At 49.8% G+C, this 15066-nt stretch overlaps 1 protein-coding gene and 1 long non-coding RNA gene across 7 annotated transcripts in view; one reads left to right on the top strand and one right to left on the bottom strand.

The window, feature by feature from the left end:
- The window catches only part of LOC147108430 (low-density lipoprotein receptor-related protein 8-like), a 52258-nt gene extending 42194 nt beyond the window's left edge, over positions 1-10064 (top strand). For all 5 annotated transcript variants that reach the window (XM_086005062.1, XM_086005065.1, XM_086005061.1 and 2 more), the window contains 2 exons: positions 1243-1396; positions 5869-10064. In XM_086005062.1, the coding sequence (XP_085861188.1) occupies positions 1243-1396; positions 5869-5881 (167 nt within the window). In that variant the 3' untranslated portion in view covers positions 5882-10064. The remainder of the gene's footprint in view (positions 1-1242; positions 1397-5868) is intronic.
- Positions 1-14522, bottom strand: part of LOC147108429 (uncharacterized) — a 37827-nt gene extending 23305 nt beyond the window's left edge. The window contains exon 1 of one of the 2 annotated variants that reach the window (XR_015080594.1): positions 14333-14522. This is a non-coding gene — a long non-coding RNA (uncharacterized LOC147108429). The remainder of the gene's footprint in view (positions 1-14332) is intronic. The other variant, XR_015080593.1, reaches the window with a different exon arrangement.
- Between the last annotated feature and the right edge of the window lie 544 nt (positions 14523-15066).

The following is a 15066-nucleotide window of genomic DNA, read 5'->3' as shown; positions in this document are numbered from 1 at the left end:
TTCCATCTTAATGAAGAATTCTATCATGTTATGGTCACTCTCCCCTAAAGGACCCCGCAGAACAAGATTATTAATTAACCCCTTCTCATTGCACAATACCCAATCTAGGATAGCCTGTTCCCTAGTTGGCTCCTCAACGTACTGGTCTAAAAAAAAATCTCGTACACACTCCAGGAATTCATCCTCCACAGTATTATCGCTAATTTGGTTTGGCCAGTCTATATGTAGATTAAAGTCACCCATGATTACTGTAGTACCTTTGTTACCTGCATCTCTAATCTCCTGTTTGATGCCGTCCCCTACATTACCACTACTGTTTGGAGGCCTATAGACAATTCCCACCAATGTTTTCTGCCCCTTGGTGCTTCTTGGCTCCATCCAGACTGATTCTACATTTTGATTTTCTGAGCCAATATCCTTTCTCACTATTGCTCTGATTTCATCCTTTACTAGCAATGCCACACCACCTCCTTTACCTTTTTGCCTGCCCTTCCTAAATATCGAATATCCTTGGATATTCAGCTCCCAGCCTTGGTCACCCTGCAGCCATGTCTCCATAATCGCAATTATATCGTATCCGTTTACATCTATTTGTGCTGTTAATTTGTCTACTTTATTACAAATGCTTCGTGCATTCGCATACAGTGCCTTTAGATTTGTCTTTTTAACATTTTTAGACATCTTAACATTTTTTTGTACTGTGGCCCTATTTACCATTTATTCTTACCCAGACCCTATTTGTTAGTGCACTCCTTTGTTTGTACGCTCTGTCCCTTCCTGACACAATCTGGTTATCCTTACCCCAATCACTTTCCTGCACTGCTTCCTTGTCTTTTCTCTTTAGCATTCTAGATTTCTCTCCACCAGGACCCTATTGTAAACAGTCTGGTACAGCCTGATGCAACGGCCGGGAAAATAAGTCTTCTGCCTGCAACAATTGTAGCCCTTTTCAGACTTTGTTTTTCTTTCAATACAATCGAAGAAACGTTAATTATGACTACGACTTAAGTTATAAACCTGAATTTTAAGCATTGATGTTTTATGACGATGCAGTGCAGAACATGGCAACACAGGATATACAAAGGGAACAAAAGTCTTTCAATTTTCCTTTTGATGGGGGGGGAATAAAATTCTAGGCAGACCTTCCTGTGGCCCGCATCAATCTGTGCACTCTGAATGATAACATGAGCTCGTGTGTGCTTTGTAAGTTTATTTGTTTTCCTTCTGTTCTTCTATCTGCAGTGGTCCTGATTGGAATTGTAATGTGTTGCGCTACCGTGCATTGGAGAATGATACTCAGACATGTAAAAAAATCACGCAGCTATTCTCCTATCCACCTCAACGCAGAGAATTTATTGATCTGCGATGGACAGAGAGCGGACTCCGTTTCCCAGCAGTAAGTTTTGCCAGAACAGCATTAAGATTGCAGTCAATTTATATTGCATGCTGCAGTAACTTAACCAGCACTGACCATGAATCCATTACAAGATAAAGGCAGAGACTGATATAGTTGAGACTTCAACAAGGGAATAGTCTAGGGTTGTACAGCTCACTACTATGCCACTCTGGAGTAGGATGTGGGTGCAAACAAATCATGAACCCCCACAGTGACTCCCTGAACTCAGCCACCCTACCGGGGAGTCACTGCACGAATAACAGGCACTTTGCAAAGGGCGACGGAGACTGTTGGAAAGAAACACGCATTTATATAGTGCCTTTCACCACCTCAGGACGTCCCACAGCGCTTTACAGCCAATGTGGTCACTGTTGTAATGTAGAAAACACGGCAGCCAATTTGTGCACAGAACAGACGGGGCTTCGGTTTAACGTCTCATCTGAAAGACGACGCCTCCGACAGTGCAACACTCCCTCAGTACTGCACTGAAGTGTCAGCCTTCTAGATTTTATGCTGAATTCTCTAGAGGGGCTTGCACCCACAACCTTCTGACTCCAAGACAAGAGTTATACACTGAGGGTGAACCCTCCTGCACTTTCCTTCCTATTTTCAGTAGCCAGTGAAAAACACAGTAGCTGGGATTTTCATGTCTCTGTTAAAGGGGCAATGTCTGCATGAAAATAGTATTTAGAGACTTAGAATTGAGGGTGGAGAGGAGCATGTGCCCTTTCTGTGACATTGACAGTGGTGTAACTTCATGGAATTCAAGCAGTGGACAGGGATAAAAAGAAAAACAGTGCAGAAAATCTGAAATAATGAGAGACCGAGCCAGTCTGATGAAACATTAACTTATCCTTTCCCTTGAGGCTGATTGACCTGCTGTGTATTCGAGCATGTTCTGTCTTTGATAACTGCTTGTTATGTGCCAGTAAAGATTTGTAAACTATTTCTCTATGAAGATAGAGCCCCTTTTAAAGGGGCAAATTTTACCTTCCTTTTAAAAATGAAATGGTTCTAAAAGATTTGTCACATTGACTCGAGCTAAACCATCAGTGCCCAGAATCAGCAAACGCCAAGAGGGCCAATTGTGATCGAAACCGTGAGGCGTCTGTTTCCATTGGTTAAAATCTCAGCATTAGATCTTTTCAGTGAAATTTGTAGATGAGGCGTGGTGCTTGGATTTTGTAAATGGATGGCATTGCTACTCATTCTGTTCAGCTTCCCTTTGTCCTTTAGATAAAGCAATATGGACGTTAGCTCCAACTCTCGACTCTTTCAGAAAGTTATGTGTTCCAGTCCTACTCCGGGATTTGAAAGATTGGCTGAGACTGACACTCCAGTGCTGTACCGATGGATTGCTAGTGTTGGTGGGGTTGTCTTTTGACCGGACTGGACCCAACCTGCAGGGTCCCCATTACTGCACCCAACCTGCAGGGTCCCCATTACTGGACCCAACCTGCAGGGTCCCCAATACTGGACCCAACCTGCAGGGTCCCCATTACTGCACCCAACCTGCAGGGTCCCCATTACTGGACCCAACCTGCAGGGTCCCCAATACTGCACCCAACCTGCAGGGTCCCCAATACTGCACCCAACCTGCAGGGTCCCCAATACTGGACCCAACCTGCAGGGTCCCCAATACTGGACCCAACCTGCAGGGTCCCCAATACTGCACCCAACCTGCAGGGTCCCCAATACTGGACCCAACCTGCAGGGTCCCCAATACTGGACCCAACCTGCAGGGTCCCCATTACTGGACCCAACCTGCGGGGTCCCCAATACTGGACCCAACCTGCAGGGTCCCCATTACTGCACCCAACCTGCAGGGTCCCCATTACTGGACCCAACCTGCAGGGTCCCCATTACTGGACCCAACCTGCGGGGTCCCCAATACTGGACCCAACCTGCAGGGTCCCCATTACTGCACCCAACCTGCAGGGTCCCCATTACTGGACCCAACCTGCAGGGTCCCCAATACTGGACCCAACCTGCAGGGTCCCCAATACTGGACCCAACCTGCAGGGTCCCCATTACTGGACCCAACCTGCAGGGTCCCCAATACTGGACCCAACCTGCAGGGTCCCCAATACTGGACCCAACCTGCAGGGTCCCCAATACTGGACCCAACCTGCAGGGTCCCCAATACTGGACCCAACCTGCAGGGTCCCCATTACTGGACCCAACCTGCAGGGTCCCCAATACTGGACCCAACCTGCGGGGTCCCCATTACTGGACCCAACCTGCGGGGTCCCCAATACTGGACCCAACCTGCAGGGTCCCCATTACTGCACCCAACCTGCAGGGTCCCCAATACTGGACCCAACCTGCAGGGTCCCCAATACTGGACCCAACCTGCGGGGTCCCCATTACTGGACCCAACCTGCGGGGTCCCCAATACTGGACCCAACCTGCAGGGTCCCCAATACTGGACCCAACCTGCAGGGTCCCCAATACTGGACCCAACCTGCAGGGTCCCCAATACTGGACCCAACCTGCAGGGTCCCCATTACTGCACCCAACCTGCAGGGTCCCCATTACTGCACCCAACCTGCAGGGTCCCCATTACTGCACCCAACCTGCAGGGTCCCCATTACTGGACCCAACCTGCAGGGTCCCCAATACTGGACCCAACCTGCAGGGTCCCCATTACTGCACCCAACCTGCAGGGTCCCCATTACTGCACCCAACCTGCAGGGTCCCCATTACTGCACCCAACCTGCAGGGTCCCCAATACTGGACCCAACCTGCAGGGTCCCCAATACTGGACCCAACCTGCAGGGTCCCCATTACTGGACCCAACCTGCAGGGTCCCCATTACTGGACCCAACCTGCAGGGTCCCCATTACTGGACCCAACCTGCAGGGTCCCCATTACTGCACCCAACCTGCAGGGTCCCCATTACTGCACCCAACCTGCAGGGTCCCCAATACTGGACCCAACCTGCAGGGTCCCCATTACTGCACCCAACCTGCAGGGTCCCCAATACTGGACCCAACCTGCAGGGTCCCCAATACTGGACCCAACCTGCAGGGTCCCCAATACTGGACCCAACCTGCAGGGTCCCCAATACTGGACCCAACCTGCAGGGTCCCCATTACTGGACCCAACCTGCAGGGTCCCCAATACTGGACCCAACCTGCAGGGTCCCCAATACTGGACCCAACCTGCAGGGTCCCCAATACTGGACCCAACCTGCAGGGTCCCCAATACTGCACCCAACCTGCAGGGTCCCCAATACTGCACCCAACCTGCAGGGTCCCCAATACTGGACCCAACCTGCAGGGTCCCCATTACTGCACCCAACCTGCAGGGTCCCCAATACTGGACCCAACCTGCAGGGTCCCCAATACTGCACCCAACCTGCAGGGTCCCCAATACTGGACCCAACCTGCAGGGTCCCCATTACTGGACCCAACCTGCAGGGTCCCCAATACTGCACCCAACCTGCAGGGTCCCCATTACTGCACCCAACCTGCAGGGTCCCCAATACTGCACCCAACCTGCAGGGTCCCCATTACTGGACCCAACCTGCAGGGTCCCCATTACTGGACCCAACCTGCAGGGGCCCCGTCACTGGACCCGGCCTGCAGGGGCCCCGTCACTGGACCCGGCCTGCAGGGGCCCCGTCACTGGACCCGGCCTGCAGGGGCCCCGTCACTGGACCCGGCCTGCAGGGGCCCCGTCACTGGACCCGGCCTGCAGGGGCCCCGTCACTGGACCCGGCCTGCAGGGGCCCCGCCACTGGACCCGGCCTGCAGGGGCCCCGCCACTGGACCCGGCCTGCAGGGGCCCCGCCACTGGACCCGGCCTGCAGGGGCCCCGTCACTGGACCCGAACAGTGACCAGACTGGACCCAACCTGCAGGGGCCCCATTACTGGAACAGTGACCGACCTAGCTTTCTTTGTGCATCCTGCAGCAACATTGACTGCAGCCTAAAATGTTCAAACTCTCCAGCCTGAGGGAATTTCTGCAATTTTGAATTTTACATTAGTGAATTCTGCTAAAGCTGTCATTTTGAAAAAGGTCTTCTGTTAACGCAGTTTCTCTCTCCACGGATGCTGCCTGGCCTGCTGAGTTTTTCCAGCGTTTTCTGTTATTTCGGATTTCCAGCATCCGCAACATTTTGCTATTGTCATTTTGAAGTAATAGTTTTGAGTTACTGCATAATAATCTGATTTGATATTGAATTAGAGGTTAACAGATTTTAGACCTGATCGGATTGATGCTGGTCATTGATACATGAGGGGAGCAGCATTTAGTCAATGAGAGGAACAAGGGCCCATTAATAGCGAAGTGATCACTGAGAGTGAGTGAAATAAAAACTAGAAGTGGTTGAATCGCACAGATGTGTCGGTGTTTGCAAGGGGTAATGACAGGGTGACGGTTCCACACTTGGTGATTGTTGCCTTGTTTCTTTTAAGTTTTTTATTGAATCTGCTCATTTCTATCTGATGCGTACTTCTTTTCACAGCTCTTTGCTATAAGAATGAAGAGGAACGGGTCTGGCTTTTTCTGTTGGAAATCCAGGATTCCCATTTCCAGCAGCGATTCCTGTGGTCCGCGGTGTTGGTGAATTGACTGGGCAGCCTAATGATCATTTAATCTTTAATTTTATTGCTCAGGGTATTGGTAAAGTATTTATCTGGAAAGTTCAGGAACTGTTTGTGGGAGGTCTTGTTTTGGTGCTTACTAAGGGAATGTGTCCAAAAATGCATTCCAGCAATGCTCCGAAAGGATGCCTGCCCCATCAGGAACCTCACTGGCCATTTACACTGGGATAAAGGCAGGAGCTGTAATTAAACACATAACGAGCCTTCCGACACCCAGCGTGCCATGCTGCTAACCCTATACCACCTAACTACAAACTGCCACCAGAGAGAGAGATTTGGCATTTCTTGGACACATTCCCAAAGAATTAACTCCATAAAAATTCCATACGGGTGCTGCATAAAATTGAAGTTGATATTTGCCGTAGAACTCGGTATGAATGAATTGGGATTTCGCCAATCAAAAAGGAAGTTACCATCTCTTAGTTTATAGACATGAAAAAGCGTTGTCCCTTTACTTCTCCCTTCATGTTTATGGCATTTCCAATACTTAATTATGAGTGAGGTATGCCTCCCTCACTTGATCTAGCGCCTACAGAGATTCTTGCTGAGGGTGCACCACATTAGGTTGTGGTGGATATTGGTGGCAGTTCCCCTCGCACAGGATGTCCTGGGACAGGTACAAGCTAAAACCTCTCAACAGCTGAGAAATTTGTTTAAATATAAACCAGGTCTAAGATTTAAATACCCTCGACTGCCACTTCCTCTTGCCGTTGAGCTTTCTGTTATAAAGTTTAAAATATCAGTAAATGTTAGCGGGTTAATCTGTGATCAGTCAACAAAAGCATTGGCGCAACCGAGAAATGCCACGATAAGGCTGGAAATGACTGCCACACTAGCAGAGGAACGTCTGAAGAGTTTGTACAGCATTCCTTGCTCCATACTATTCCCAACAGTAACTGTAGCCTTTAGATATTTAACAATTACAATGTATTTTGGGGTGATCCTGTAACTGTGCTGGAAATATCTAATGCCTGAAGATTGTAGCATTCTCAATGTTCTAACAGTATGAGATTTAAGGCACATTTTTATGTACACCTTAGCAATTTTATTTATTTTAAACATTTTTGCTTTAACATCAGAATAAACTTGAATTCAGTGCTTGAAAGTGACTGAATTCCAGCACCATGAAGGAAATTAATTCCCCAGTGTAAACACAATTAATGCACAGTGTGTATAATCGGCAGGACAGCACCAGGATCCTCACTAATTGTAATGAAAGAGAAAGGAAAATGTAGCAGCATCTGACCAGTGCTGCAGGAACATTGGTGACTGTTCAAACTTCAAGTCCCCGATGGTCCTGCCCGTTCAGAGTTGGGGGGAGATTAGAAAGTCTATGAAATACTGTAGAGAAAGTAAACCATTGCCATTCTGAAACAATGCAGCAAGTCAGGCAGCATCGGTAGTGCGAACACAGAGGTTACCATTCCAGGCCAGACTCTTCAAAACTGGAAATAAACAAGCTTATTAATAGCCGCAACAAGACTGGGGCGACGACCGATGCTGCTGCAATCGGAGGAAATGAAAGGGTTAACTGACACTCTGCTTAAAAGAAAAGTGGGAGTTGATTCTACGAAAGATCATCTCGGAGACGGGGAATTTCCAACTGAGATGGTCTTCGTCATCGAACAATCTCCCCTTTTCTTTTGAAGGTCATTCCGCCCGTTGATTTCCTCTGTGACTGGGGTACCTGCTGGTTTTCCCACCTCCGCTTTTTTCTTTTGATTAGCTGGTTTATCTTTGTTTCATTAGTGAAGGGTTGTGTCTGAAGCATTAACCTGTCTTTTTTCTCAATGTAACTAATCTGCTGTGCAGTTCAACATTTGTTTTTATTATAATACTGTAAAGTGAATTGACTTGAAAGAGAGCTTTTACTAAACTCGCTTTATTCTTCAAGTGTTACTACTGCCTTTAGGTAATATTTTTTCCAAAGCATAATGAGTGGTTGATGCAGTTTACATGGATTGATTTGCAAGCGGTGCTAAACTATGTCAATTACTAAAAGTGGTCTTTGCCTGAGTACAAACCCCTCTTTCCTACCCCCCTCCCCCCCCATGTGCTGTTTATTCTCAAGGATTTGCCGATTACTGGAGGAAAATTGAATCCAAGTGGCCTGAAACAAAGATGTTACACATCTACTCGCAAATGCAACCCAGGGTTCATCAATGGACAGCGTTCCATCACCGGGCCGACTCCCAGCGGTATAAATAAAACAGCGGTGTCACCGGAAGCACCAAGGTGTCCCAAGGTTGGGATGCTGGTGATTGCTGTGTGGCAGGAAATGTCAACGACGGTTGCAGGAGGACTGGCTCTCAGCCCTCTGTCCAGGGCAGTAGTCACTTCACTAATGCCAACCAGGACAGCCAACCCTATATCTGTGACTTGAATAACTGCACTAGAGCGAATATCACACGTGTAGTTATCTATTGTGGCCCAGTTCGTCCCACCGTATAAATAGACTCACAGCAAAGGAACAGGATTATATTGAGGAATCATTTCTAGCAGAAGCAGTTTTTTAATAAACGAAAGCTGCTCTTTACTTGCACGCCAGGCTTTTTTTAATGTTTTGTGTAGTTATTTACTTCATGGATGCAAACAAGTGCCTTTTAGTTGTGTGAAGTGCATGATGGATTAGCTACTGTTGCAGAGCTGTTTGCGTGTGTACATCTTCTCTGTATAAAATGACTGACATCTTGGCCCATGCCCCAGTCAGTCTGCATGAGGTAGGCTTGCTATTCCCAATCAATAATTATGGGGAGGTTTCTAACTTAAATGAGGATTGTCTCCTTGCTAGGAATATTTGATGTTTTTCTTTCTCTGGTTGTGTATAATTATTTTGTAGAACTGTACGTCTGTATGTAATTGCGGCGTTAAGTGTACAGTCTGCAGTTAAATTATTGCCAGTTGGAAAAGGGTTTCAATGTGTCCTGTTAAACCAGTGTTCAACATGAAGGTCTATAGGGGCCTTCTCTCTCACATTTCCAACAAAGTGCACCCTGTGCAGATGGAGGGAAAAGTTCAGTGTCAATTTGCCGGGGTTGCATTTTAGCTTCTGCCACCAGCTGGCTGCGGAATAGTGTTGAGAGAGCAAGGCTCTGGCCAGTCCCCTCGTCTGGATATGGGCAACGTCAAATAAAAAAATGGAGGAAATACTTAAAAATAAAAGTGAGAAGTGTTTTAAATATAAATGCCAATCGCACTTCATTTGTAGCGATGTCGTGTGTCCATTCGACTGAATAAATCTCATCCACCTAAACCGGAAAACTGCCACCGTGTTACTTGTTAGTTTGTTCTTCAGACCTCCGCCTGTGCCCCTGCCGTCCTTTCTTCTCCCCCGTACTCTGCAGTCCACAGGGTAGATTTTAAACTTGCCATCCATTCTAGAAAAACAGCTGATTTCCAGTGGAAACTGGTGTCTATAACAGGTGGCCGATCACATCGCCAGCTTTACACTGGACAATGCATTCCCCCCTCATGCTGCAATTTCCACTCTTCTGTGAGCAATGAAAACTGACGTGGGATCTGATCTTCTGGCTACATATGTAAGCTGCACAAATCAGCTTAAGCTAATTACGCCGTAGTTTAAAAGCAACTAAACGTTGCATACGCACACTATTCTGTTCCAAAATTGCACTTACTAAAACTATAAATTGTTAAATGAATCAAATGAAACAGTAAACTTGTTGATTGTAATGAAACTAGGAGATTGTTTTGTGAATCGTCTCCCTGGCTGCCTTGAATTCCTTGCACTGTGTGCTCGGAGACCGTGACTAGCCTCAACTCACCAGCCTTTGTTTCTTGGCACTCTTCCTATCCAGGGAGAATTTCAGCACCAAACTCGAGTTAAATGTGTAGTTAAAAGGTAAAAATATGGTCTGCCTTTTTCATTATTGTTAGGAGAGTTTGCTGTGTTCTATTATCCTAGCTGTGAATTGATTTAACGGTGTTGCCACCAGTGCTGTGAACTGATTTACTCATCAAACGACTAGAATGTAACAACTTTTGCTGATTTCTATAAGAAATAAATTAAAACTCAAATGTGACATTGAGTTGAATCAAATCTTGTAGACTGTTCTTTTGTTGTGTCTGAGGGGGATGTGTTTGCACAACCATGGATTTTACTGAACTCCTTTTGTAGGCCCCTGGCTGATTCATCATCTTGACTGCCCTCCACCCATTTTACTATCAGTTGTAACCTTGCCCTGTTTGGACAGTTTCTAGCCTAGGTTTTCTGTAACTCCTCCAGCCAATATTTTGATGGTTCTGGGGTAGGCAGAATGGAAAGCTACCATGGGAAATCCCCCCGGCAATACACTCCTCTCTTCCACCCACACACTTTCCTGTCTCCTATCTCAAATCAAATCAAATCAACTTTTATTGTCATTGTTAGTGCACAAGTGCAGTACAACGAAATGTAGGCTTGCGGCTCCCGAGAGTGTACAATTTGGATTAGGACACTTAAACATTTCAACATACATTTGTACATATATATTGGCATAAATATGACCATAATAAAGTGCATCGGCAGATGTGCAGGCTTTAGTGTTTATTTGTGGAGTTCAGTAGGATGACAGCCCTGGGAAAGAAGCTGTTCCTAAATCTGGTCGTACGGGTGCGAATGCATCTGTAGCGTCTTCCAGATGGTAGGAGGGCGAACAGACTGTGGCTGGGGTGGGTAGGGTCTTTGATGATGGTCCTTGCCCTCCGTAGACAGCATTTCTGATATATATGTTCTATGGTCAGTAGCCGGGTGCCGGTAATGCGTTGGGCAGTTTTGACTACCCGCTGCAGGGCTTTCCAGTCATGGGAGCTACAGCCGCCGTACCATACCGTGATACAGTACAGCGGTAGAAGTTAGAGAGGATCGGGGGTGACAGATTACATCCCTTCAGCCTCCTCAAGAAATATAGGCGCTGCTGGGCCTTCTTCACCAGAGAGGAGGTGTTGAGGGACCAGGAGAGGTCTTCCGTGATGTGGACTCCGAGGAACTTAAAGCTGGCCACCCTTTCCACCTCCGCCCCATTGATGTGGATGGGGGTGTGCCTTCCGCCTTTGGACTTCCTGAAGTCCACGATTATTTCCTTTGTTTTCTTGGTGTTAAGGGCCAGGTTATTGTCGGCGCACCACTTCACGAGATGCTGGACCTCCTCCCTGTAGGCTGACTCATCGTTGTTGGTGATCTGGCCTACTGTGGTGTCATCTGCAAACTTGATGATGGTGTTGGAACCATTAACAGCCACACAGTTGTGGGTGAAGAGGGAGTAGAGGAGGGGGCTCAGCACACATCCTTGTGGGGCCCCCGTGTTCAGGGTCGGGGGGGGGTGGGGGGAGGTGTGGTTGCCTAATTTGACAGACTGGGGTCTGTTTGTTAGGAAGTCCAGGGTCCAGTTGCAGAGGGAAGTGTTCAGGCCAAGAGTTTGGAGTTTGGTGGCCAGCTTGTTGGGGACGATAGTGTTGAATGCTGAGCTGTAGTCTATAAACAACATTCTGATGTAGGTCTCCTTACCATCTAGGTGATTCAGTGCCGAGTGTAGAGCAGTTGTGATTGCATCCTCCGTTGATCTGTTTGCCCGATAGGCAAACTGGTGTTGGTCAAGGGAGGCAGGAACACTGGCTTTGATGTGGGCTAAGACCAGTCTCTCGAAACACTTCATTATGATCCCTTTGCCTATTCCATCTCTTCCCACTCCACTCTCCCTGGTTTCCCACCCTTCTATCCTCTGTCCTTTCATATCTCTCCAATCACATCTAGAAATCATGTGTCTTTCCTCACCCATCAGCTCAGCTCCTCTCCCCATTTCATCAAACTGCTCATCTCTCTGCCCCTCCCCCCCCCCCCCCCCCCCCAACAGTAGAGATGGTTTTAATTTTTTTTAAACTTGCATTTATATAGCACCTTGCATGACGTCAGGACATCCCAAAGCGGTTTATTAAATACTTTGTGTAGTCGCTGTTGTAATAGACAAAAAGTGACACGAGCTACATAAGGAGATAATTGGGAGGGGTAACTCAAAGCTTGGTTACAGTTAGGTTTTAGGAGGGTCTTAAAGGAGGGAGAGGTGGAGACACAGATTAGGGAGGAAATTCCAGAGCTTGGGACCTAGGCAGCTCAAGGCACAGCAGCTAATGGTGAGGTGAAGGGCATAGGAAATGCATAAAAGGACAGAGTTGGAGGAAATTAAAGAGCATTCTTTGTTACAAATTTCACATCCGGAGATAAAGATTTTAGTATTTGAAATCAAATCGATCCTGATTTCCATCACAATCAAATGGTCAGAAAATCTCTACTTTTTATATGCTTATAAAATCCCTTAATGTTTCCTCTTATTCGTTGTTAGCCCTAACTTTATCATACTCACTTGTAAATACAAGTTTCTCCATGAAACTACACTTTTTCACCACCCAGGAATTTTATTCTCGCTTATTTTTGAAGTGTTCCACTGTTGATCTGTCGACCAGTTTGCTAACTTTTCTGCCCAGTTAATTTGGGTCTGAACTTTACCCTTTTCCAATCCAGCACCGTTACCTTTAGCCTCTTCATTTTCCTTTTCTGTTCTTGCGCTGACCCTAACTGGAGTGGGTCGCTATTTCCCAATTGTTCTCCCACTTCATTTAGTGCTGGGAAATCAGGCAATGCTTCTTTCCTTATTGGACTAGAAACAGACTGATTGAGGAAGCAGTCCTGGATTCTAACAGTTCCTCTGTATCACCTTTATCCCAGTCTATCTATCCCCCTGTAGTCGTGCCATGCTGAAGGAGTGCTGCACTGTCGGAGGTGCCGTCTGTTGGATGAGATGTTAAAGCAAGGCCCCGTCTGCTCTCACAGGTGGATGTAAAAGATCCCCGTGCACTATTTGAAGAGCAGGTGAGTTCTGGTGTCCTGAGAAGGTGAAAGGCACTATCTAAGGGCAAGGTCATACAGCTGCCCTTTAGCTGTCAGCTATGGCTCAGTGCGCAGCACCCTCGCCTCTAAGTCAGAAGGTTGTGGGTTCAAGTCCCACTCCAGAGACTTGAGCACAAAAATCTAGGCTGACGCTCCAGTGCAGTGCTGAGGGAGTGCTGCACCGTCAGAGGTGCCGTCTTTCAGGTGAGATGTTAAACTGATGTCCTGTCTGCCCTCAGGTGGACGTAAAAGATCCTATGGCACAGTTTCTTAGAAGAGGGTTCTTGGTCAATATTTATCCCTCAGAAACAGGTGATCTGGTCATTATCACATTGCTGTTTGTGGGAGCTTGCTGTGTGCAAATTGGCTGCAGCCTTTCCCACATTATAACAACTCATTGGCTGTAAAGTGCTTTGAGGCGTCCGGTGGTCGTGAAAGGTGCTATATAAATGCAAGTCTGTCTTTCTTTACCCTGTGGGCTGCTCAGCGAGCTGGGGAGGCAGCGCCTGCCTTTGCCCAATATGCAGAGGAGGTAACGGTGGTTTAAATGCCCCCCTGGCTGGCTGGCAGTCTGTGTTAGGGTGGGGGGAGGGAGTCCCGGCTCAGCACTTCATCCCATCTGCCCAAACTAATCCTTTAATGGGCTTTGCGGCAGGATTTAGAGCGGGGCCGGGATGGGGGAGCGGAGCTGGGAGAGCAGCGAGGAGGATGAGGCGGACAGTGAGAGGCCGGGCCCCGGGGGACGAGCCGCCGCTCAATCTCAACATGGGTGGCACGGCCTTCCGCCGGGGGCTGGTGGCCCGATACCCGGCTCGGGAGACTGGTGGCCTGCCGGGGCCCGGCCCAGGGGCTGCAGCTCTACAACCATTACTCGGCGTGTAGCAGGTGTACCGGAGCGGCCGGCTGTGGCCCAGCCAGGGCCTGTGTCCCCTGCAGCGAGCTGCGCTACTGGGGCCTGAGGCTTGGCCGGGCCCAGCGCTGCTGCTGCGGGACACGCGCGACCAGCTGGCCGAGCAGAGGCAGCTCGTCCGCCAGCTGGAGGTGGTGCTGGGCCTGGGCGAGCCTGGGGCTGGGCCGGGGGCTGGCAGCTCCTGGAGAAACCGCACTTGTCGGCTGCCACAAAGCAGCTGGCCGTGGCCGGTTGCCTGTCCATCGCCAGCCTGATCCTGGGCAGCGTGCCCGACCTGAGCCCGGGGCCTGGGCTGGGCAGGGGCCGGCCTGTGGAGCCTGGAAGCAGCCTGCAGCTCGGCCCTCACCGCCCAGTACCTGTTCCAGCTGGCCTCGGCCCCCGAACCCCGCTGCTTCCTGCTCGGCCTGCTCAACGCGCTGGGGCTGCTGGCCTTCTACACCGAGCCGGGTCCCGGGGCCGAGCACAGGCTGGGTCCCCTGGGCCTGCTGCGGGTGCTGATCCTGGTCCGCTACTCCACCGGCCTGCGGGCCTTCACCTTCACCCTACGCCGCTGCTCACAGCAGGTCTGCTGCCTCCTGCTCTTCATCGCCCGCGGCATCTTCACCACCTCTGCCCTGGTGCACCAAGCCGAGCACCAACTTCACCACCTCTGCCCTGGTGCACCAAGCCGAGCACCAACTTCACCACCTCCTAGGCACCTGGTGGTGGACGGGACCGGGAGACAGTGCAAGGGGCGGGGCCAGGAGACAATGCAAGGGGCGGAGCCAGGAGACAGTACAGGGGGCGGCGCCGGGAGACAGTACAGGGGGCGGCGCCGGGAGACAGTACATGGGGCGGGGCCAGGAGACAGTGCAGGGGCGGGGCCAGGAGACAGTACAGGGGGCGGGGCCAGGAGAGAGTACAGGCGGCGGGGCCAGGAGGCAGCACAAGGGGCGGGGCCAGGGGACAGTGCAAGTAGCGGGGCCATGAGACAGTACAGGGGGCGGGGCCGGGAGACAGCACAAGGGCTGGGGCCAGGAGACAGTATGGGGCGGGGCCGGGAGACAGTGCAAGGGGCGGGGCCAGGAGACAGTGCAAGGGGCGGCGCCGGGAGACTGTGCAAGGGGCGGCGCCGGGAGACAGTACATGGGGCGGGGCCAGGAGACAGTGCAGGGGTGGGGCCAGGAGACAGTGCAGGGGTGGGGCCAGGAGACAGTACAGGAGGCGGGGCCAGGAGACAGCACAAGGGGCGGGGCCAGGAGACAGTGCAAGTAGCGGGGCCATGAGACA

This window comes from Somniosus microcephalus, chromosome 13 (assembly GCF_052327205.1).
Source record: "Somniosus microcephalus isolate GS21.2 chromosome 13, FLI_Smic_1.0, whole genome shotgun sequence".
Classification (NCBI taxonomy): Eukaryota; Metazoa; Chordata; class Chondrichthyes; order Squaliformes; family Somniosidae; genus Somniosus; species Somniosus microcephalus.
Note: the sequence above shows the minus strand (reverse complement) of the source record. Positions and strands in the feature narration are given on the sequence as shown.